The sequence below is a fragment of the Pararge aegeria genome, chromosome 1 (genome assembly GCF_905163445.1).
Source record: "Pararge aegeria chromosome 1, ilParAegt1.1, whole genome shotgun sequence".
NCBI classification, from domain to species: Eukaryota; Metazoa; Arthropoda; class Insecta; order Lepidoptera; family Nymphalidae; genus Pararge; species Pararge aegeria.
The window spans coordinates 19,649,984-19,676,037 of record NC_053180.1 but is presented as its reverse complement, the minus strand read 5'-3'; the positions used below and the strand labels follow the sequence as shown (position 1 = coordinate 19,676,037).

The 26,054-nt window shown below is 35.7% G+C and overlaps 1 protein-coding gene across 3 annotated transcripts in view; it reads left to right on the top strand.

Moving 5' to 3' along the window:
• LOC120628018 (protein madd-4) overlaps positions 1-26,054 on the top strand; it is a 292,600-nt gene that overhangs the window by 197,490 nt on the left and 69,056 nt on the right. For all 3 annotated transcript variants that reach the window (XM_039898237.1, XM_039897428.1, XM_039896608.1), the window contains exon 8: positions 20,965-21,109. In XM_039898237.1, coding sequence (XP_039754171.1) covers positions 20,965-21,109 — 145 coding nt within the window. The remainder of the gene's footprint in view (positions 1-20,964; positions 21,110-26,054) is intronic.

The window sequence follows — 26,054 nt, the reverse complement described above, 5'->3', positions numbered from 1 at the left end:
AATAATCTAAACAGACTTTTTCTGAGATTAGCGCGTTCAACCAAACAAAATTTAAAAGCTTTATAATATTTCAACTATGCCTATCCAAAACTGTTACCGTAACACGAACCATGTATCCCACATCTCCGTTTATTTATAAATACACATCCGTTCACTAAAATCATCAGAATAGCACCTGAAGGGGGCGGGGAGGTTTAACCCGAACACGGTTACACCATTATCCCTTCTGTGCGTCTGAGGTACCCCGCTCGTATCGCTACCGAATTATTCAAGACGAAATTAAGTGGGGTTAAAGGAACGTAAAATACCTTTTAAAGTGTACAGAGACATTATAAAAATATCACCATACCTTAAGCATTTGTTTTGTAACATTTTCATCCTCTCAAATTTATCCCTTGATTGTTATAACACCGGTAAGTGATGATGAAGAAAGGTGGTAACGTGCTAGCCTGTTTGAGGTTTTAAAGTCAAAGGCAAAGTCAATTATTTCTTTTTTCAAATAGGCACATAGATGGCACTTTTTATGCGTTCATTATATACAAAATGTGTACATTGCAGTGAGTAGTGATGGCGATGACTACAATCGTAAACTTAACACTAAAGCTACGAGGGTTCCAATCGCGCCCTGGTCTAAGAAGAAGCAATAAATAAATCTATACCTTTAAACGTTGCTTCGCGACATGGTGCTGGAACGATAAATTGCTTAGCGGTCTTTGTCAGTTATAGTGTTGTAAGTAGCGTGACGGCTAAAGCCTCCTACCAAACCAGAGAAAATAATTATTTATTCCTAGCGTACCCAGCCCGCTTCGCCGGGCTAGATTTTGCTTAATTTTATTTAAACAATAAACTTAAATCATTCAATTTTTAATTTAAGTCCATAATATATTAAATCATTTATTTATCTCCGTATTCATTCTCTTCTATTCTCTTCTCGAGCGGGTGAAGACCATTATCTACACCCATGTACACCCAACAATAGAATATCATCGTAGTAAATGAAAGCTGTATTTGACCGTTCGACAGTTCAAAAATAGGAGTGCTCCGATCGTCACCAAACTATAAAGGATTACTCGCTAGGTCAATCCGGAGATTCCCTGAAAGTCTCAATTGAAATCGGTCCAGCCGTTTCGGAGCCTATACGGAACATACCCACACACTTCCTCTTTTATATATAAAGATTTTAAAAATAGTAAAGCTTTTAGTGACAGAGCTCGTCCGGGGAAGTTCTGCAGCCATGTTGATAGGGCGTGTAATTACAGGCACTAGTACACTAGTCTAGTCACAAAGTAAGCGTGGCTTGTGTTAAGTGTAATTAGATGGCTTATGAATATCTTTAAGAATAATATACGTAAATACTTATAATATACAGATAAACAGCGAGACTTTTGTATCTTGAGTGTTGCATCAAATTCGACACCTCCATATCGAGAAGGCATTGGTTTCACTGGAACTTAACATTATCCATTACGTTGCTAAGTGACTTAGCAACGCAATGTGGACATCGTTAAGTCGCTCGCTCGTTTCATATTTAGCGAATTTAGTTGTTCCTTGCTTACAAGAAATACAATTTATCAATCATAAAGCATGTATCACAAATACCGTCATCCTGTAACCGCCAACGTAGCGTCGTCCTCAGAATTAGTATTCGTCGGCGGCGTGTAAGATTATGCAAATCGTGGTGAACTCCCCACTTAAATAATATATGAAATTATGCAAAACACCGCCGAGAGGAGTGGAGTGTGGCGACTGGCGACTTGGAGTGAAAAGTTATATGACTTCTTGGACACGGAGTCGTTGAACAACTTCGCTGAACGTGACCTCGCCTCTAATTGGACATAAAATATTGAAACGCCTATTTGACTACCAGAAGATGAAAAGTTTTGGCACGTCCACCTCGGTTCGTATCCTTATTACGTTTTTATACAGCAGATTTTTAAGCACTGACTGAAAAATACTGGTCAAGTGTGTGTCGGACTGCCGTGGATTAAAATTATTATTCTCCATATAATTGCCCATGGACACCTGGAGTTTTACATTTATAAAAATCATACATGTATACTTCCTTTCATTCAATACGTCATATCATACAATTACGAAAAGGTTTTAATGATTTTTCTGATTTGGAAACAAATCAAATCATATCAAAATACACTTTATTGTACACCAAATACAAAGCATTAGAATAAAATAAAACACAATTAAAATAAAAAAAGAAATGGTAAAATAGGCGGCCTTATCGCTTAAAAGCAATAATAAGCTTAAAAACACCCTAGAGCAAGTGCGACGCAGTCAGTGCGCGTGCGACTATCACTGTTCCGGTTTAGTTTCCGATTTTACTCCAGCGATAAATTATTTTCTTCAGCTATTTTAAAACTACATTCTATTTAATTAAATATTCCCTAAGAACGTAGTCAGATCAGCTAAATCGAAGCAAAACTGATGTAAGACCGCTATTTAAAAAAACTTAGTGTAAATAAATAAATAAATTATTTGAAATTGAATATATAAACCGTTTAATCTCGCAATGAAACCTTAAAGTATAATTTACTCATTACGTATTCTCCATATAGATAATTAACATTAAAAGTGAGAAGTAGATAATAGGTTGGTAAAGTGCGACAAGTAATGTGGAGGGAATTAAATTATCTCACATAAATAATGTTAAATATTAATGTGGAAGGTCAAACAATTAGATGAAGCCTAAGGAAAAGATGGATTGAGTGTTAATATAGAATACATTTGACCTCCACAACCTTCAGAAATGTTTTTAAAAACGTACTATACTTTTTTTTATTCTACTGTGTTCACAATGATGCAGTCGATGGTAGCGGGCTAGAGGGATAGGAGTGTGAGGAGGCGGCTTCTATGGTCAGTTTATTTGAGAATCGCTAGACTTTCCTTTCTATCCTTATCAATAGTGTGGTAACTGGTCTCGGCCGAAGACTCCCACTACTTCCCACAAAACTTACAATTAAATGCACCCTAGCAGTATGTTGACGGCCGGTTGGCGCAGTGGGCAGCAACCCTGCTTTCTGAGTCCAAGGCCGTGGGTTCGGTTGAAACAACTGGAAAATGTTTCGATTATGAACATGAATGTTTTTCAGTGTCTGGATGTTTATGTGTATTTTATAGATATTTATGTGTATTATTCATAAAATTATTCAACAGTCATCTTAGTACCCATATCACAAGCTACGCTTACTTTGGGGCTAGATGGCAATGTGTGTATTGTCGTAGTAGTAAGTGAAAGGCTACCAATAAAATCCATTTTTCTTCGCCTTACAAAAAGACGTTACATAATGGCCAACAAAACGATTCCTGCTTATATTATTATTTACAATAGGAGCATGTTCGGGCAAACGAAATATTACAAGCTCGGCATTCCAGTCCGCATAGTTTTAATTTTAGAAACGGGAGCAGACACTGTACCTAGACAAAGGCGACCCGGTACAACTGATGGGTGACGGTACAAGTCACAAGAGGTTACAGGCGCGTCTTACCTCGCCTGAATTAGCCTTAACGTTCCAATTCTGGGCGTAGAAGGCTTTATGTAGAAGGTCCAAAAATCAGATAAAGGCCAAATAAGAGATGGATTGAGTGATCTTAATTACATAATTTTTAGCAATGAGTGAATAAGAAAGGAGAAGTAAAAAATAATAAATCGTCCCTTACTACGGATGTTACCTTGTAGCACTATAAATAGCAAGCAAGATAGAGATTAATTCAGATAGGGTTTCTATATAAACTTGTTAAGAAAGAATATATATATAAGAACTGGCCACTAGTCATCATAATGGAGGCAAAATAAAACAAAACTAACTTATCCATTCGTTTCTTCAGAATACAGAACAATCTGTACCTATGTATGGACTATATTATTTAAGTTTTTGATATAAATGACAGGTAATGCATTTTTTCATTTGTATTGCCGATAATAGTTTTAAAGTGGTTTGATATTTTTTGTATTTTATCTTGTTATATTGTCATATTTATTGTTGTGTTTTTTTTTTTTTAATTTAGTTTTTAATTATTCGTTTATATTGTAGTGTAGGTGGGTCATAGTTGCCTTATCAAAAAATATTATGATTATTATTTAGTGTTCATAAACCTATTATATACCTACTATAGTTATAAGATACTCGCTTTAGCTTGTATATTGCGTCAGTGCCAAGCCTTATTATTTCGCAGCCTCATTCCCTGATGATGTCAGGTCGCATCCGGCATTGTGTCACGAGGTTTCAATCCACATTTTTTTGTTCAGCGCCATAAAGGACTGTTTGCTTGAAAGGGTCTTTAGAGATTGTTCTTGCGTAAGTAGTGATTATTTTGATGTTTCGCCTTTTCGGAATCACCTTTTTGTGGGTGAAAAGGAAAATTAAATCTTTGAAAAGTGAGCTGTACTCGCTAATTTCTATTCGATTGAAATCACTCACACTTATCTCTATTCTATGGCATTCCCACGTATATAATGACCAGTTAAATAAGAAATAAAGTTTAAAGATATTAATATGTTTCCTTACCTTTACTCCTTACCTAAATAAGAATATTTTTATGAAGCTATATTTTACCATACTTTTGCGTTTAAAACTTGTATTTTTATTTGGTTCAACAGCTTTGCATTTAAAAATAAAATTTAAACTAGCTGATACAGTATGAAGACAAAATGTTCAGCTACTTAAAGGTAAAAACCGCATGCAAATGAATAGTGTTAAACTCGCTGACATCTACACAAACAAGATAAAATTCCATGCATGTCCGGATCTTCGGTATGATAGCGTACTGTGTATTTTTCCCAGACCACCAACCGCCCATACTTAATCTTATCGTAATACGTTCAGACAATTCAACATGAACGGGTATTACCAAATTACACTTCAGATAAACTTCGACGGTCGATTCGACTGTCGGTCGGAAGAAAAACAATCGGGGCAGACCGGTTTTTGTCCAAGGCCGTGGGTTTCATTCCGACAACTGGACAATGCTTGCGTGATGAACATTAATGTTTTTTATAAGTATTTATGTATATTATTCATAAAAACATTCATCCGTCAACTTAGTAGCCATAGCACACGCTTACTTTGGCGCTAGATGTCGAGAACAAGGAATTCCAAACACAATCCAGTTTCTATGAGTACAGGTTAGTCGGTACTCATGTCATTTCTTGGCCCGTAAACTATATCTACATCCTGTCAACCCTCTGCTCTGTTTCATGAAAGAAGAGAAAGAAAAAAGTTTGTTGCACATTTATATTATACTAGGTTGTTGCCGGCGGTTTCGTCTGCATTTTTTTTTGTTTTTCATAAATCCCGGGATAAAAAGTAGCTCATGTGTTAGGATAAAATATATCTCCATTCCAAATATAAGTCAAATTGGTTTATAAACAAATATTCATCCATCCATCGTTACAAACTTTTGCATATATAATATTGATTGAATCATGATTTTATTTTATTGATTTACATAATAAATTAAAAAATTATTGCGTTGTTACCAGATAATAACTCAATTATTTTTCCAACAGCGCAATAACGCAATGTGATAGATTCTATCACATTGCGTTATAGCGCGGTTGGAAATACATCACTGTTATTGCAGCGCACATGTATTTTCAACATGTATCACAGCAATTGCAAACAATTCACCAACTTCACAAGTAAAACGGATGATACAATAATTCAGACGCTTCAAAATCAGTTTCTCGCTCATTCAAGTTATAAATTACTCTGATACGTAACAATGACGCACCTCATCGTTTATTCAACGCCCCGAAATCGAGTGGAGTGCGGCCTTCCACACAAACGTACCGAATTTTCCGATTATCATATTAAAGTAGGCCTCTGTCCCTCTCAGATTGAACCGATTCCCCCGCGCCGGAGTGGGATAGAGGTAATATTGCGCACAGTTTTATTACTGCAATTCATAGTCACAGTAAGCAGATTTAATTACTACGGGCAAAATTTTAATATTGCCTTCATGCGTGGATGAGCGGCATTGCACGGACTTTGCACAAAAGAGAATTATTTAAAATTTTTAATAAGAGTAACCCCGGCTTTATTCGATGAAAATAATTTTAAGGAGCTTAGCATATACTACAAATTATATATTGTATGGTCATTAAGATAATAAATTATATAGTTTTTACCGTTATTAATTTTTAGCAAGAAGTTTTTACAAAGAATTAACTTTGCATAAAATGAGGTTTAATTCGTTTCACTGATAAAACGCAGACTGTATTTTTTTTTATCGGTGACTTTTAGCATTTTGGTACATCTCTGCTTAAAATAGATTAGAGTCATGTTATAAACGAATCGAAGACACTTCTATATCAATTAAATTCTATATTAATTGGCTTGTGTTATGCTCACCAGTTTTTAGAATTGTACCCTTAACGCTTGGTTGTACAAGCGTATTTGCTAAGAATAAACTAAACACGTTTATAATCGAGGAGCACACCAACAAAATTAAGCTATAATAAGATTTATTGCAAAATTTATAAAATAAGCAGAACTTATGCATATTAATCTTTCAATTTTGTATATGGAACTCCGACCTGAATTAAAATGTTCTTTTTTTATTATTGTATTTATATTGTTGGCGACTTATTAGCACATCAACTAATATGGAAATTTACAAGGAAAATGTTTTGGTTCATTAAAATATTTTTTGTGTCTTTGTGGTACCTATTGAAAACGGATATGTTATTATTATTATTTAAGATGTATACAGCTTCATTTCCACCCATACGTCCCAAATAAATTAAAAGACCTATCAGACAAAGCTTCTGAAACGGTGAAGGCTACATAAATTATATTTGTAAATCTCTCTATAATAAATAACTTCAAATGCCCTAAACCGTTGGAATAGTACGCTATCATAGAAACTTAATGTAAGATAATATTGTATGAAATTTTCTAAATTTTTTCTACTATTGCTTATGGCAGAAAAGGCGCTAAGAAAAAATCATGGGAATTGTACGATGTAACAAGTACATAAATCTCAAATTTTAATGTTCAGTGAAGTTTGCTGGTCGAATAGTGAGATAACTAGATAATGCGTTATAATAACAGTTTGAATGTATGAAATACATTTTTCTATTGTTAGTGTCGTTTTCTCTATAAACGTTGAATAAGGCCTAAGATATAATTGAAAAGATTTTTATTTTTTTACGCCAAAAAAGTGCGTACATTATATAAACAACATGTAGATGGTACTTAGATGACGGCTATAGCTACATTCGTACTTAAAACTAAAGCTACGAGGGGGTATACAAACGCTCGCTGGTCCCAGAACAAGTCTAAGACTACCGTTCATCTCTCATACTATAACTAAATATTGGCAATATAAAATATCCTAAATCTGTGCGGCACAAAACAGACCCGTGTCAATACCGAAGTACGACAGCTTTCATTCGATTTCAGCACATATTCCTATTAAGGCTGGCCGTACATTGCCGACTATTGTGTGAGTGACTGCCTCATTAGTCTCGTGAGCAGCATGTTTAACTCCGGATTACCGGTAGTAGCCAAGATTTGTAAGGTTTTTTTATAAACGATTATTAAAAGAAGCCCGGAGTAAAAAACCGCGGTTCGGACGCATGGGGCGTGGGTGGTGTTTATTATCACATAGTAGTCATAATAGTCGTTAAAGCCTACCAAACTGTATCGTATCAGCGTGGTGGGTTTATTCTCTTGAAGAAACTCTCCCATGAGAAGAGGCCTGTTCCCATAAGTGGAACATTAGGAGATTGAGGATGCGTGTGTGTGAGTTACTAGTTGCTAGATTTTTTTATTCACTATGAAAATAAGTTAAAAGTCAAGTCAAAGTCAATATTTCTTCATTCAAATAGGCACATAGATGGCACCTTTGATACGTTGATAACATGCACATCGCCATCACTACTCAGTACTTCCTACTATGTACACATCTGTACAGTAATGGCGATGGCGAATAGGAGCGGTTGTCGCATGAATCAAAAAGTTCTGCCGCCCTTACTATTCGCGTGTAAATTACTGATGTAGCAGTATATGTAGTTAAAAAGAAGAAACATTATTTATTTGCTTTGAAACACATTTAAACAAGCGATCGAAACAAAAATATAAAATTAATTAAACTAAGGTACAAGTAAACATGGTATATATCAAGTCCACAGTGGAGTATCTGTGAGCAATCAATCAATCTTTTAAATTTTGAATTTGAATCTTTTTAATTTACTTTCAGAGAGAAATGTAAGCAGAACCAGCTGTTGCTATCTACTCATTTGAACTACGAAATTAAATGTGTCGTACATCTAGTTCGAAAGAAAAGAAACTCCCATTATAGTAACATTCTCCATAATAATCTTAATGATATATAAAATATATAAGATTACATGGAACGCTTGGCAAAGAAATACGGTGCGTGTTATGAGTTCTTAGCGGCACTGTGCAAAACTTATTTATAACAAAGTTATTGTTTGCTTTTTAGACCATGGTGGGTATGGCCTGATGCTATAATTTTCAGTTAACGAATGCTATACTCACGATCTCTTACAAACTATAAATATGATTAACTCTTTGATTTATTGAGTAAAACGCAACATAAGATAGATAGATATAGATATAGATAGATAGATACTACGACAATACACACATCGCCATCTAGCCCCAAGGTAAGCGTAGCTTGTGTTATGGGTATTGCTTAATATATTTAAAATTTACATAAATACTTATAATACACAAATAAACACCCAGACACTGGACAACATTCATGTTCATCACACAAACATGTTACAGCTGTGGGAATCGAACCCACGGCCTGGACTCAGAAAGCAAGGTCGCATCCCACTGCGCCAATCGACCGTCAAAAGATATAAAAAAAACTACTCTTAGTTGCAATGTGCGGCCAGCCTTTAGGATCTCCTTCACATTTATTTATCCGTCTTGCGTATATTTTATTTGATCAAGCTTGAAAATTTAAGTGTTTTCCTTCCAATTTTTCCCTAAGGTCACTTGGGAATATTGCTTTCAATGGTTTGCCCCTGGCTACTTAAGTTTTACTCGTAATTTCTAAACGAAATAAGATTATGGTTTTTAAGGAAACTTCTTTTATAATAAGTATTAAGTATAACTCAAAACTTTAGTAGAGTACTTTGTTTATAACGACAAACCATTGACAACTCGCGAAATCGGCCATATTTGTTTTATTAAAAATCCTTCGGGAATTATCTTTACGGGGCAAAAAATTAATCACATATGTTTTACTCCAGAAAGCAAAGTAACTGGCTATTATTTCTTTTCTTATAGTAATAATTAACGGATCAAGCAGATGATCCACCTGATGGTAAGTGGAAAGCTATTGCCTATAAACACAGCAACACTTCACAAGGCAAGCAAAGAGCACGTCCTGCGACATGCCGCTCTGTGTCCATCAATTTGAGGCGTAGGTGTTAAACCTCATGTGCCTGCTATCACACTGACAACCGCGCCCTCCAAAAATGATGTTTAGCGACAGATATAAGCATGGCGATAGTACTTCCCCGGACGAGCTATTTCAGAAGCTCTACTTCTATACTGAGCGGTATACCTGTAGGTTGTAAAGTTTCATCCAGCGGCAAAGAGTATTTTGTTTCCGCCTAAGAGATGCAATTTATGTACGCGGTACGCGACGGATGAGATGGACGGACCAAGTGGCCGCAATCTAGGCTCCTCAACATGAATGCGCAAGAAAGGCAACTGTTACAAAAGAGTGGCAACGGATTGTAAAGCGAGCCACAACACTCAGATGTCGACCACACGATGTAGACTGAAGACAAGAAAAGATGCAATTTATCGATGTGACAAATTTCATCAAGATTGTTACAACAGTTGAGCAAAACATAAGTAGCAAAAAACAACGAAAGCATTAATAATTTAGCTCTTGCCACTCCGATCGCATTTTCTTCGGGTTTGTTTTTAAACCCGTGGAAACCGTCCATTTTCCTGAGATAAAAAGTCCTATGTCCATCTCAGTATGTCTAACCAATTTTATCAATATGTCCGAGGCGATTTCTTCGAGACAGCGTACCGGAACTCTAAAACGCTTGGCGATACGTTTTTGTCGGTTGGGTGGTAACTGACCGCAGCCGGAGCCTCCCACCCGACACGACCAGAGAAAATTCAGAAATTATAAATTCCGGAACCCGAATACAAGAAAATTTACGCCTGCATTCTCAACAGCATCTCAGTACAGTCAAAATCTCATCATATTTTAGAAATACCCTAATAAATATATCCTCAGCACCACAATATCGTGCTCAGCGACCGCCATTGAGGAACAACAACGGTTCACAGCATTATGTAAATCCAACAATGTATTTACATTGAGGACTCCACGATTTGGGGAAAATGGATGTAAAAAACATATTGTGTTGTGGAGGCCCTTTCGTTTCATCTTCCTATTTAACCAATATGTGGAAGGATAATCTCTTTTAAGAAAATACTTTCAGGCCGTTTGACAGACTATTTTTGGAACACTTTCAGAATTTTCGGAACAGGGACTTTATTTTAATACAAAAAGTGAAACGAGCGATTGAATGAGTGAGTGAAAGTAGCGTCTTATTGGCTGAACACTGCTTTAACTTTGCTAAAAACCCAGTAAATGTTAATATGTATATTAGATATCGTTAATAAGCATTGGCAATAAAATATATGGTCCGTTAATGAAATATATGAACAAATTTTTTGGAGTTTACTCCTTAAGAATCGATTTTCATATATAAGGCGCCCGGTATGAGAAAAATGTGAGGAGTAAAATCTACTAATGTATGACCTCCTAAAGTTTTCGCTTTGCGACGTTGCATGCCCGGCAACCGTGATGCGCAAACATGCAACGTCGCTTTCGTTTAATTAACTTATTTTTCTTAGATACTGAGAGACTTAGATAAAGAAACAAACACATACATGTATAGGACAGATTGAGATAGAAAACATAATACATTTTTTTACCTATTCAAGTTATCATGGAAACTAAATAATAAACATTACATTTATCCTAAGAGTTCAGAAACTCTACATCCACCTCAATCCCTCGTAGGCCACTTTTCAGAAGTTACACTTCCGCCGTGTGTGAATAAATTGCACAGCATTTTTAATTTACCCTTTCATATGGTATTAATCTTTATTCAGTTAAATAAACTCTTTTTGTGTATGTTTCGACAATCGTACTTAAGGAGTAAACTTCAGTCGTGCGTCGGAGCTGACACACACTTTTTTTATCTGATTATTATTGTTGGGCCGTTGAATTGTAAGGCCGAGAATGTTATCATTTTAAACTATTGTATTACTATGTCAGCAAACAATAAATGATGTAATTTACAGGCACACGAGTCTTAGCACCTACGCCTCAGGTAGATGGACACCGAGTGACACTTTAGAGGACGTGTCCCTTGTATGCCCTGAATTATTGTTCAGTATATACGATACTTTTCCACTTACTTTACTTAAAATCTCTAGTGCTACGATGAAAAAGGCAAAGTGATTAAACTCATAACACCATTTTATGCATAAAAATTGCAAAGTTATACTTATACCTGCACCTTAAATGTGCTTACAAACAGAAATGTCAGACCAAGTACATCCCCGAATTGGATAAAACCAATCTCAATTCCAGAGATTAGCGAAAAGCCACGGCGGTTATATCAGTACTTAAGGATCTCGTGAAATTGTTTGGAAGGAATCCAAAAAGGATTGCAAGTGGGGCAAAAAGTGCAGGCAATCGCGGAAATGAGCTTAATGCTTAACACTGACTACGCAGCCCTGAGATATTATATTTTTAGTATTTCAACTGCACTAGGTACAAGTCGAACAATGCGCAAGAACTTCCAGAAACGTCTTTTTTTCTTCTACTTCACTAGAAGCTACCTTTTTTTTGCGCAGCTTATATGCGTAAATGTATTTTTAGTAAACGTAAAGTTATTTGTAGTAAAAATATGTAAAAATATAATTGTAATACGTTTTAGAAGTAAAGGCTTTTTATTATATTTTATTATTTATTATTATATGCGCTTATAGCGCCCCTCATTACGTAGGAGTTGCATATATATTTTTTACACTAAGTAAATAAAGTATTGTGGTCTTAATGTCATTGTGATAAATTTTATGTAGTGATGAGGTTTAGGTTGGGGATTGTTTGTGTAGAAAATAGCCTTCTTGATTTTGCAGTGCTTTTTTTTTTTATTCCGCAACAAGTTAGCCCTTGACTGCAATCTCACGTGGTGGTGCAGTCTTAAGATGGTAGCGGGCTAACCTGTTAGGGAGTATGGCAGTCATACCCCTAAAAGGTTTGTACGCGACACCGGAACACTAAATCGCTTAGCGGCACTTGTCGGTATTGTGGTATCTAGCCACGGCCAAAACCTCCCACCAGACAAAACCATTCATACGCGTTCTTAGGATAACAAGTTTACCCTATGCCAAGATGGTCGGTCTTAGCTTTAAAAAAGACTAAAAGAAAGGCTAAATGTGTAATCGACCTCAAGGGCAAAATTTTAGGTAAGGAGCCATATATACCTAGAAATATCTTCCAAAAAAAAAGCATGGGCGGTTAACAGTTAAAGTTTAATCTAATAATACTTTAACTTTACGCTAGTTTGAAGGTATTTTTAAAATTTGAGGATATGTTCCTTAAAGCATCTTCTCACACAGAAAACTAACGCCATTGCAACTAAAGGCGTTGGCATAATAAACATTTCTAGTGCTCTTGAAAGCTGGACTTTTCGACGAGTGGCACTGTGGAAACGTATGTGCCAACGCGATTAGTTCCGTCGGAGTTGAAAATGTTTTTATGAGTCTCCCCGTGTGTTAACAGGCTTAAATTCTGCTAATATTGCAGAGGGCAAGTTTATGTCTCTTGTAGACCCAGTGGCTGGGATAGAGGTAGTCTGGAGTAGAAGGGATGTCTTTTAACCTTCCACATCAAGTGTGGGTAACCTGCACAAGAATGCTCTGAAGATGTTTTTGGAGTTTACTCCTTAAGAATCGATTTTCATTTATAAGGCGCCCAGTATGAGAAAAATGTGAGGAGTAAAATCTACTGATGAATGACCTCGTTACGTTTTCACTTTGCGACGTTGCATGCCCGGCAACCGTGATGCGCAAACATGCAACGTCGCTTTCGTTTAATTAACTTATTTTTCCTATTTAAGTTACCAAGGAAACCGAATATTATCTAGGTAAAGAAACAAACACATAAATATATGGGACAGAGTGAGATAGAAAACATCATACATTTTTTTTTCCTATTCTTGTTACCATGAAAACTAAATAATAAATATTATATTTATCCTAATAGTTCTGATACTCTACATCCACCTCAATCTCCCGTAGGATACTTTTAAGAAGTTACACTTCCGCCGTGTGTGAATAAATTGCACAGGGTTTTTAATTTACCCTTTCATATGTTATTAATCTTTATTCAGCTAGGTAAACTCTTTTTGTGTATGATTCGACAATCGTACTTAAAGAGTAAACTCCAGTCGTGTGTCGGAGCTAACACACACTTTTATGAGTCTCCCCGAGTATTAATAGGCTTAGAGTTTTGCTAAAACTGAAGAGGGCAAGTTTATGTCTCCCGTAAACCAATTGGCTGGGATAGAGGTACTCTGGAATAGAAAGGATGTCTTTCTGCCGTCCACCTTAAATGTGGGTAACCTAACCTGCACACGAATGCTCAGAATATGTTTTTATGAGACTTCCAGTTTGTTAATAGGCTAAGAGTTCTGCTAAAATTGCAGAGGGCAAGTTTATGTTTTAGTAGACACTGTGGCTTTGATAGAGGCACTCTAGAGTAGAAACCTTTCAAGTCTTTTAGCTCTCTATCTCAAGATTGAGTAACCTGCAAATGAATGGCTTGAAGGAGGCAACCAAGAAGTAGCTGTTAAAAGAAGATAGGCAAAAAACCGGTATTTTCTATACACATCTCGGTCAAATAAACAGTATTCCTTTTACCATTAAAATGTCAGACCTCTCGTGCTTCCTCGCTTACCTCCAAGCATTCACGCACTTAAACCCAGGAAATAAAGGCCCCTTTAACTTTTAAGGATATCTGCTAAAAGCTAGTAAGTCTGACACACTTGTTAAGCTACAAATATAATAGCACGTTAACCGTAAACTTTTGTAAACGACTTCAAATAAGGTGTGTTACTTCAGGACTTCGTCATTTACAAATCGATTTAGATGTTTTATTTGAACTTAAGGAGTTAAGTAGGTACTATCAGATAAGTTCCATAAGAACTTAACACTAAATTGTTTCTAAAGTGTTTCAATGATTAAATCAAAATAGCCGGAACAAGTATTGTATAGAACAACAATTATTCATTGTAAAGTCAACATCTCCTGATGATGCTCCGGTTTCGGAGCGAAACGTGCGTAGAGGGTGTGGAGTATAAAGATTGAAGAAATTATAAATTACGCCACACAGATTCTCCTGTTTTTCGCGGAGTATAGCAAATTAAGCTTAATTTTGATAATTTTGATACGGAACAAGTATGTCTTCCTAAAAGCGAAATCGCATATTTTTATTTCATAGTGGAATCCATTGCATCATTTGAGTCAGTTATTTGTTTTTATAATAAATCGATCTAAAAGAACGTAGTAGTAAAAAAGTAGCACTGTCACAAAAAGCTCTACAACAACTATATTTGATCTCATCATCCTTATTCTATACTTTAAATTATTTCCTTCAAGATATAGCAGATAAGTAATAGTATTACTATACTATAAAATAGAATATCAAAGATAAAATCAGATATCGAAACTTGGCTTACTTCCATGGAGAGCGTAAACTGTCACAAGCCATACTCCGCTTTCTTCCTAGTATTGCCAAGAATGGATAAAAAAAATAAAATACTAACTGATAAGATTTTTTAATAGAAACGTTTAAGCTAAGGAACCCTCTTGAACAGCATTCAGAACGCACTTTAGGTCTTATGTGGTTTCCTAAACAAGATAATATTAATTTAACGTACCAAACAGATCTTCGGCAATGTACCCTCTACGCACGTTTCGCTCCGAAACCGGAGCATCCTCAGGAGATGTTTAGCAAATTAAGCCTAATTTTCATAATATATCATGGAATTCCGCAAAGTACCGCCTGTTTTTATCCAGTATATTCCAATAAGTCTTACTCACCACGTGTTCTTCTGCAGTTTGATACCCTGACTTCTAATTCAACGGATTACCATCAGGTCTTAGGGCGCCGCTCCCTGTGATTTTTTGTGTCTGTCACCAACTGTCAGCTACGGTGCTACTATTCGCTTTTTTGGCACTTGCCTTAAGTATTAGCATTGCAAAGAATGGATGAAAAAGCGAAGTACTTTCTGGGATTGCTTTCGATAGAGGCGTTAACTGTAAAAGGCTGTATTCGATATTTTTAAATGATCTTACCCCAGGCAGACACCTCTGAACTTAATACAGACGTGCAGTTAGAATTACGACCGGCAGTCCAATTAACATCCCACTGGTGTGGTGCGGGAAGCGACCCCGCTTTCTGCATCTAAGGCCGTGGGTTCGAACTGGAGAAATGTTTGTGTGATGAATATGAAAGTTTTTCAGTGTCTGGGTGTTTATCTGCACATTATAAGTATTTATGTGTATTATATTCAAAAAAATATTCAACAGCTATCTTAGTACCCATAACACAAGCTACGCTTATTTTGGGGCTAGATGGCGATGTGTGTATTGTTGTAGTATATTTATGTTTATATAATTTATTTATTAAATATAAGCTTTCAATGGAAGGCGATATTTTTAAATAGTTATTTTTAAATATGCGGGTTGATGCTCTTAGGTAAAATTTTAAATTCAGGATTATTTAGCTTTTTTTTATTTGACTACAAGTTAGCCCTTGACTGCAAATCTCACCTGGTGGTCAGCGATGAAACACAACTAAGATGGTAGCGGGCTAACCTGTTAGAGAGCCATCATCATCATCATATCAATCCATTACTGGCCCACTACAGGGCACGGGTCTCCTCCCACAATGAGAAGGGCTTAAAGCCGTCCACCACGCTGGCCAAGTGCGGATTGGTGGAATGCCAGTAGGGAGTATGGCAGTTATATTAAACCTAGGCTACCCCTTATCGGATTCTTCGCGACCTCATACCGGAACGCTAAATCCCTTATCGACACGACTTTCTCGAGAATTATGAATACTGGATCCTTTCAAATATTTCTTGAAGGACTCCACATATTGTACAATAATTTATCACTTTTATGTATTTGTTAACACCGAGATATATATGAAAAAAATAATTTTGAGCATGTATAACCGGTAAAAATCCAAAATGACGTCTACATATATTCCTGACGCCGTGGATGGAATAGCCAATACAGAAACGTTTGACGCAATATTAGTTGACAATAAGGTTCCGATATACTGAACACGAAAATAAAGCACAAAATTCACCTCTTTGCGTACAAATAAAAAGAGCAATCCGCCTTTATTTACATACGTATTAACGGGTAGGTCTCGAGTGTTTTCCTATTTTCCTTAAAATATATTTTGGCCCGTAGGCCACCGGTACAAAAAAGCTAGAGATACACACTTGGGACGTGCCATCTCTATATTACCCAAACTATGGAATTTTTTTCAAGCATTGATCCTACAAAGATATCCTTACCAATGTATTGTGATAATAATTGTTAAAGACTACCAACCTGCATAAGGGCAGCGTGCTGGGTTTATGTTTCAAAAACCGCTCTCCTTCGTGAGACAATAGTAAGAGTCGTAAGGTATGTACCTAATAGTAGGACAATTAGTTACTGGGATGGTGATGATTGAACGTCCTTAATATATTAACGTATAAGTACATAGGTTAATATATTAAGGACGTTCAAGGAAGCCGTAATATCGTAAGAAGTAACACATTAAAATCAACAAAACAAACAGCTATAAATAAGTTAAATGACTTCATTGAACTTATTTATAGCTGTTTGTTTTCCAAATAAATAAAGGAAAAAAAATTTAGTTCAGAGGAACATTTACAGTCAGACAGCCTTGGCCTGAGAAAAATATCTTGGCAGAAGATTCCTTAGGCAATGGGATGGAAAAAAATAGACAAAGAACTGCAAGCAAAATAAAAAAAGAAGTGGGATACCGTATCACATTTTTTTTAAATATATTTTTTTAAGTATTTTAAGCGAGTTATTGGCGCAGTGGGCAGCGACCTTTAGTCTAAGGCCGTTGGTTCTATTCCAACAACTGGAAAATGTCTGTGTGATGAACATAAATGTTCTTCAGTGTCTGGGTGTTTATCTGTATTTTATAAGTATTTATGTATATTATTCATAAATATATTCATCGGTCATCTTAGTATCCATAACACAAGCTAGGCTTACTGTGGGGCTAGATGGCGATGTGTGTATTGTCGTAGAATATTTATATTTATTTTATTGCAACATAAAAAGAAGCACGAGGATAAAGGAATTAGATTAGAACACTTTATTTCTCAAACACCGTCACACGAATATCTTTGGTTTAACATATCAATGTTACACGCCCTCGCGGTAAAATCGGCCTTGTTTACCGCATTGTTTACTGGATATGAGGGAATAAACATGCGACTTTACCGCCTTGGCATAACTTAGCCGGGGCGGGAGTTTTTTTATTTAAGATTAACTTCTTTTTTGTGATAATTTATATGACAACTATTTTCAAAGTATCAAATATTGGATAGAAGCTTGCGTTATTTTGCGGAATTCCATGATATGAAAATTAACCTTAATTTGCTACTTTATACTTTACTCCGCTTTAAACACCACATAGTATATCTACATTGCCGAAGATCTGTTTGGTTTGGATGATGATTGAAGAAATTATAAATTACACCATACAGATTCTTCTATTTTTTGCGGAGTATAGCAAATTAAGCTTTATTTTCATATCATGGAATTCCGCAAAATAACGCCAAAAATAACGCCGAATATATAACGCCAAAAATATATATATATTTTTAAATTAATTAAAAAAAAAGTGTTCAGAAATAGTAAATAGTGACCTATTTTTTAGTCTGCAAATAAAACCCTTTCATAAGATATCCCACTTAGCCTATTAAACTCATATTAAAATTTCGAACGCCCACTTCTGGCAATAATTCAACACGGGAATTAAAATGAGATTTTCTCTTACTTACCTTGTGCTAAAAAACTTACCTTTGTGCCAAATTTTAAGATTTTAGGTCATTGGGAAGTACCTCATAATTTTAAAAGGCATTCAATAAGTGGAACATTTAAATAAACGGGCTTTGAGTGGCTGCCTCATTTTATATCGAGTTCTCTTGTCTCCATGATTTCCGTTTTACACTGTTTTATATATATATATATATATATATATATATATTTATTAAATTTATGATATAATATACTATTAATATTTATATGTTTTATGCATTTTACATGTTTTTTTTTTTTTGCCACACCATTTCGTTTTTCTCGCACGTCCAAAGGTGGCTGGTAGAAAAAACTTTAGCATTCAGTCCGCTTTTTACAAACCGTTTTTATAGTTGTGCAATAGAGTGAAAAAATTAATAAATGAGGGTGAGTCCCAATTAAGCAACATGCCATTTACCTTGGTTATGTAACACGTTCACATTGTTTTATAACACTGCATGTAACTAGACTGTCCGTATTACAATAACAGTCATCATACAATGTTCGTGTCTACAATTGGCGGTTTTTAGCTCTACAGTGCTTTTCACAATGCATGATATTATTTAACCGGTATTAAAATATGCTAAATAAGTAACAGAGCCTATATTTTTAGTAGTAGTCGAAGTTTCCGTGGAACTACTACCGCCATGTTCATTTCTGCTCCCAAGCGGCATTAATGTGTTCTGGTCTGATAGTTGCTAGTATTATTACAGGCACAAATTCAAAATTCAAATTAAAAATTTCTTTATTCATGTAGGCCTATCATGAAGCGTTTATACATATATGTTTACATAATTGTAAGGGGATGGTGATAACTTCGTTCACCACCTTAAACCTAAAGCTACGAGGGTTCCAAACGCGCCCTGGTCTAAGAAAACCCACAATAAACTTAGCCGGGTATTTTTTTGTTATCACCATCTCACAGTAAATAATACTAAGCTATGAAGTTAGAGCTATTCACACCCAAGCTTTTTTTATCGTTTAAGTAATGCCTAACATTATAATAGGATTCTTCTGTAAGCCTACGTTTTATATAAACCTTGAACTTATTGAGAGACATCTCAAAGACTTCATTCGGTAATTTGTTATAAAATAATATACAATTGCCCTTGAATGAATTAGCAATTTCATGGAGCCCAGTAAACCGCACAACGAGTTTATTTTTGCTTATAATATATATATTGTTACAGGCCATTTTCTTTAAATTAAACACTTATTATTGTGTTTTTATACGTACGTCTTAGGTTGATGGATCCAGGGTGGCCCATTGTAGGACGTGTTTTTTGCATGTCTTGTTTATAGTCGATGGTTTCCCACTTACCATCAGGTAACTTATTTGATTAGTACGTCAATTATTCCTATAAAAAATGTTTTATCACATGTTCTGTAACCGCGTATAGATTCGCCAGTTATTAAACAAAGTTAGGGATATTAAATTTAAATTCGATTCCTTTATCAGGAGATTTGAAGATTGTATTGAAGTTAGGACATTAAATCTGCATTGAGATTACCGATTTAATACAAACAAAGAATAAATTTTTCAGTTACATATTTAGATAATAATGTATCATCAATAGCAAAAATTGTATTTCAAAATGTCAGCACTCTTATGTTCACCCGATAATAATACACATTATACGTTTAGTGTATACCGACCAAAAAGTTATTTCTCGAATTTTCTATTTTGCAGGGAAAGTCATGGGCAACTATTAGTTACAAAGAACCATCATACTAATCACACAAATCTCCAAGTAAACATTTTCCGCGTCCTGAGAGGCCATCAATATTAGTCCTAATATTGTATTTTCTTTTCCTGCGACGTCTGCGAGGGGGATATAACCGAACGATTGAGAAATATGCTTACTATTCCGTATTATGTTATTTCGAGATTGCAGCTAGGACTTTTTATAAGTAGCATTAGGAATACAAGTATGATGATTAGCTCGTATTACGCATCTAATAGAAAAAACATTTTCATATAAAACATTTTATATGTTACAAGATGAGACCATATATTATATCAGTCATCTTAGTACTCATAACACAAGCTACGCTTACTTTTGGGCTAGATGGCGATGTACGTGTCGTAGTATATTTATTCTATACTTATTTATATTACTCGTGATGTCTAAAAGTTATCAGATCTCATGTAGAGCCAAGCTTTGAACTCTACCAAAGGCTAAACACTAACGACGAACAGTGCAATGCATTAATAAGTAACGCCTACTCAATATTCAATATCTCTTAGGCATATATTTACTTTTCACCAATCGATTTCCACTAAGCAACTCATATACGAGTAACCTAACTTGTCTATGATTCTTACCAAAAGGTGTGGAAAATATGATAATACAAACACAATACAGTGTTTGTATTATCATATTTTCCATGTTGCGTATGGATACAAGGTAATTATAAAACACCGAATTTCGTTTTTCCAGCACGCTTAATGGACACTTTATGACATGTATAAAGTGTCCATTAAGCGTAGGTAGTAACGAATATCCTTTAAGTAGCTCCGATGAGGCTGGCATGTTCAGAATTGAACAAACCCTCCATAAAAAATTAAGAACAAAAAAAGTGTCAATTTACGAGTGCCCTAAACATTAGCAGCAACCCTAAATCGATGTTGTAACTTCAGATGGCGCCTGACATTGTTAGTCAGTATGACACTCATCTATGAGTTGGTGAAACGTTTTTCTTGTTTTCGCATCACTCAAACAATAGATATCCGATTGAAGAGTTTCCTAGGTTTAGTGATAACGGACATAAGGTTTTACTGGACCTATTTGTTGGTCTCCAGAGAGTCGGCTGCGACCTGCGAGTTGGCTCGACTCGCCGCGTGGACGAGTGTGGGGTCTGCGGAGGTGATGGATCTTCTTGTTCACGGCCGCGGTACCACTGGCTCGCAACACCTGGATCGCTGTGCTCCGCTACTTGTGGTGGGGGTAAGTAACTCATGTTATATCCTTGCGACGGCGTTCAAGATCTTACTGTATATTTAGTTAGTAAGTTAGTAAGCCAGCTGGCGCAGTGGGCAGCGTGCCGACTTTTTGAGTTCAAGGCCGTGGGTTCGATTCCCATAACTGGAAAATGTTCGTGCGATGAACATGTTTTTCAATATCTCGGTTTTTATCTGGATATTATTAGTATTTATGTGTATTTTATTCATAAAAAATATTCTTCGGTTATCTTAGACATTCTATGCTTACTTTGGGGCTTATATGGCGATGCGTGTATGGTCGAAGTATGTTTATTTCTTTTAACTGATACTAGTTTTATTTTAACTGTTATCAAATGAGTCGTTTTGTCTCTTGTGTATTGTTCGACCTCCCTGGCGCAACGGTGTGCATTATAGTGTTAAGCGGGATTACCGCGTTCGATTTCTATCAGGGGCAATTTCTGAATTTTCGTCTTGTCTGCTGAGAGACTTTGCCCAAGGCTAGTTAGTACACTACCGACAATACCACAGATTCCGGTCCGGTGTCGCGTAGACGGTAGGTGCACGGGCAGCTATCCGAACGTTAGAGGGTTTGAATTACTGCCATAACCCTAACAGGTTACAAAGTTATCTTTACTAACAGGTTACAAAGTTACTTATCACTTGGTTAGATTGCAGTCAAGGGCTCACTTTTGTAGTGGAACAACAAAATAAAAATAAAAAATCCATCTAGTTTGACCTCTTTAGTGCTCTTTTGTTAATTGAAGCGAGTGTATCAAAGAAAAATTATGCCATCCGCAATTGCTTGGTGTACCTATCTACATGTTTGGGTCGCTACATACTTTAACATTGGTGCGGATATCCTGTGGCCAAGAAGTCTGTTTAATAAATAGAAATTTCATCGATAACCGTTCTGAAACTTTAGTATTTATAGAGTTGCGCTTTTGATCGCTAATATTTGATATGGATGATACCGCGGGACGCAACTAGTAACCAGCACTAATAATCAACATTAATCACTGAAAATAAAACAAAGCGCAATTAAATTTAATAGTGATATTATAATAGAAGCTCAGCAATTAAGATTTCCACAGATATCTTAATACACACCCTATTACAGCGTAGTGTTTGTTTCCTCTTTGCCTATTAGTATTTAACCGAAGCAATTACTTCTGCCTTTTGTGCCAGAATCAGATATAATAACGAAGGTAATATAGACGAGAATGTATTCAAACTATTTGAGGGCGATCTGGTCCAACGGAGAAGGAAGGAATATTGAGTAAATGCTAGTAATCTGAAACGTTTAGTCCAATTACGCACTGAAACGTGTTGGAATTACAAATACGGGACGACCTTTTTTGCTCAGTGATGTACACTGTGATCTTATAAATAGGTGGGCCCGAGCAGAGCCATTTGGGAATCTATTATTTCTGAAATTTCTCTAGGTCCTTCTTCTCCTTTAACTTCAGAGTTAAGCTCTTGTCGGTGTACGCCTTCACTATTCATGACCCTCTCTTTCACCTAAGTCCCCACCACAACCTTCCGTTTTATTTGTCCCACAAAACCCAGCCTTGGTCGCCCTCTCTTTCCATCTACTTTTTCCTCAATTATCATCACATCAACCGATTTCCGACCCACTACAGAGCACGGGTCTCCTCCCACAATGAGAAAGGGTTAAGGCCGTAGTCCACCGCACTGGCCTAGTGCGGCTTGGTGGACTTCACACACCTTTGAGAACATTATGTAGAAGCGAGTAAAATTTGAGTTGCTTAAAACGCACATAAATTAGAAAGTTAGATTTGCGTGCAGGCATTCAAACTCGGCCCCACGAAAGTAAAGTCGGTGTTTTACACACTGGGGTTTATTCAAATTCAAATTCAAAATTTCTTTGTTCATCGGCCTATCACATGGCACTGATAAAACATATATGTTTACATAATTGTAAGGGGATGGTGATAACTTCGTTCGCTAATAATAAAAAAACCTAAAGCTACGAGGTTATTACCATCTCACCGCAAATTAATATTAAGCTATGAAGTTAGAGCAATTCACACCCAAGCTATTTTATCGTTTGAGTAATCCTTGACATTATAATAGAATTTTCCTGTAAGCTTATGTTTTATATAAACTTTGAACTTATTGAGAGACATCTGAAAGATTTCATTCGGTAATCTTTACTTATAATAAAATTGTAACTGGAAGATTTCTGTACATTTACAATATTTTGAAAATTTTGACGGGGGGGTGCTTTATAATCGACACTGAGTCCAAAAAATATTTTTATTTAATATTTGTCTGTCTGTCCGTCTGTCCGGGCATCACGTGAAAGCGCTGCGATGACGCGCTATTAGAGGTATGACATATGGTAGGAGTACCATACTCCCTAACAGGTTAGCCCCCTACCATCTTTGACTGCGACATAACTATTGGACAGAAGCAGGCGTTACTTTGCGGAAATCCATGATATATTATCAAAATTAAGCTCAATTTGCTATACTCCGCGAAAAGCAGGAGAATCTGTGTGGTGTAATTTATAATTTAAGGACTTTTTAATTTAAGGATTTGTTAAGGACTTAACAATTATTCATTGTAAAGTCAACATCTCCCGATGATGCTCCGGTGTCGGAACGAAACGTGCGTTGAGGGTATATTGCCGAAGACCTGTTTGGTGTGGGGTATAAGGATTGAAGAAAATGCGACATAACTTACCACCAGGTGAGATTACAGTCAAGGGCTAACTTGTAGTGGGATAAAAAAGCAAAATACTTGATCAAAAAAACGATTGATTAGTGTGTATAGTGTGTTAACACCGCTATTTATAGTTCTTGCATTCATTTACACATTAATTAGCCTGACGATCATGATGATGACATAAAAATGTAACTTACCAAACTTTGTGAACATTTCCTAAAATCTCAGCGCCGTTCCCAAGTTCGCTAAACTTGCCTCAATCAAGCCGGTAATAAAAAGCGCAATTAGCAGGAGTAGTGAGCGGGTGAATTTGTTAATTAAAACAATATTTTACTTTTAATTGCCGACAAGTAAGTGCCTGTTCACGTTTTATCTAAACGACAAATTTATCGTCCGAATTGTGTAGGCCTAAGTCCGAATGATTAATACTATTCGGGAGGGTTCGTGAAAAATGTGCAGAATAAATGAATACTTATGTTTCCCAAGCAAAATCAATTAGTTTAATTTGCATCCGTCCATTTTCTTAATGTTCAGTTTTTTAGTTAATATACATTATACAATTATCTATATGTTTTACTTAAATTGTCTATGACATTATATTTTATAGTTTATCTTTTGTTTTTGACGCTGTACGATAAAGATTAAACAGGGAGGCTGTTCTTTATCATACCAACATCACAACAACCGATCGGCTGTGAGAAAAGTGCGCGCGAACTGTTACCGTTACAAGTTTATCTGCATCAATGATGAGCAGAATGCGCGGAAGCCAACAGTATTTTGTAAATATTAAGCAATAAATAGAAAAATCTCAAGAGGATACTTACCTTAATTAGAAATGTTTCGCGAAATTTAATTTATAAAATAGTTAATAAGATAATTGTTACAAGCTATAGAATTTTATCCGAAATAAACGTTATTATACATAATAACAATAATTATTAATTTCGTCAGTAGGACGAAGAGTAAACAATAACAGTAAGTTGGTATCAAAAATATCTCTCAACTATTTTATGAAAAATAAGCTTTATTTGCTACACACGGTGTAGAGAGAGGTCTTAGTAATTATTCATTGTAAAGTCAACTTCTCCTGAGGTGCTCCGGCGTTGGAGTGAAGCGTGCGTAGAGAATGCATTGCCGAAGATCTGTTTTGTGTTGAGTATAAAGTTTGAAGAAGTTAAAATAACACCATACAGATTCTCCTTCCTTTCGCAGAGTACAGCAAATTAAGCTTAATTTTCATAAGATTTCATGGAATTCCGGTAAATAACGCCTGCTTTTATCCAATATCTCTGCATAAATAATTATCTATAAGCAATATTTAAAAAAAACTTTGATCTTTTATTACTAAAACTCCTCTTGCCATTTCCCTTCTCCATTATATAGTGTGTGTTATATATCTAATTCATGTTTGCATACAAATTTCTTTATACTTTAAAGTTCAAAAATTAATGAAAAGTACACTTTATTGTACACCAACAAATTAAAATAATAGTTGAACCAGAATTAATATTAACCAGCGTAAGGCTGTATGAAAATAACCGCTATACGATTACACATTTCCATTCTCCGTAACCTAAGGATACCGTTTAAGATAAACCAAAGGAGTCATTTTTGTAAATCTGTTTCTAAATGCATCATTAAGCACTTTGTCATCTCAATTTCATGTCTTATAACTTTAGTTATTAATTCCATGCGATATTTGTAATGATAAATGTGAAAACCTCCTCCTTTTTTTTAAGTCAGTTGAAATGAAAGATAAGCACGATTAATTCTACTATAGTAACTATAACCCCGTGCATGGCAAAATCAGCTTAGCCTGTAATGGAAACGCGCTCCAGCAAGGACTCGTAATAGGCCGTGTACGGATGGGAGGGAAGACATTATCGCAGGCAGACAAATTGTCGAGAGTTTTATATTCCCTCACCACGCAGCTACGACGCGGTTCATAGCTTTTTACGTGGCTTTTACGCAACTTTCTCATACAACAATCACTCATACGTACTTTAAGTGCTTTCTATTTTATTGAAGACAGGCTTTCTAATACATTTTTAACAGAATTGGCGAATTCAAAAATGGGTAATTCAAAAGTGCACGCTTCATAATTTTTAAGATAGTTAAACTTGTGTTTTAGAAACAGTAATATGTTAAATTTTTATTTTTAAATAGAAATCCAATTTTAAATTATTTAAAATAATCCATTGTCGCCAAGCATAGAAACACGTATCCAGACGTCCCCATTCTAGGGATCGCAGATGATAGTA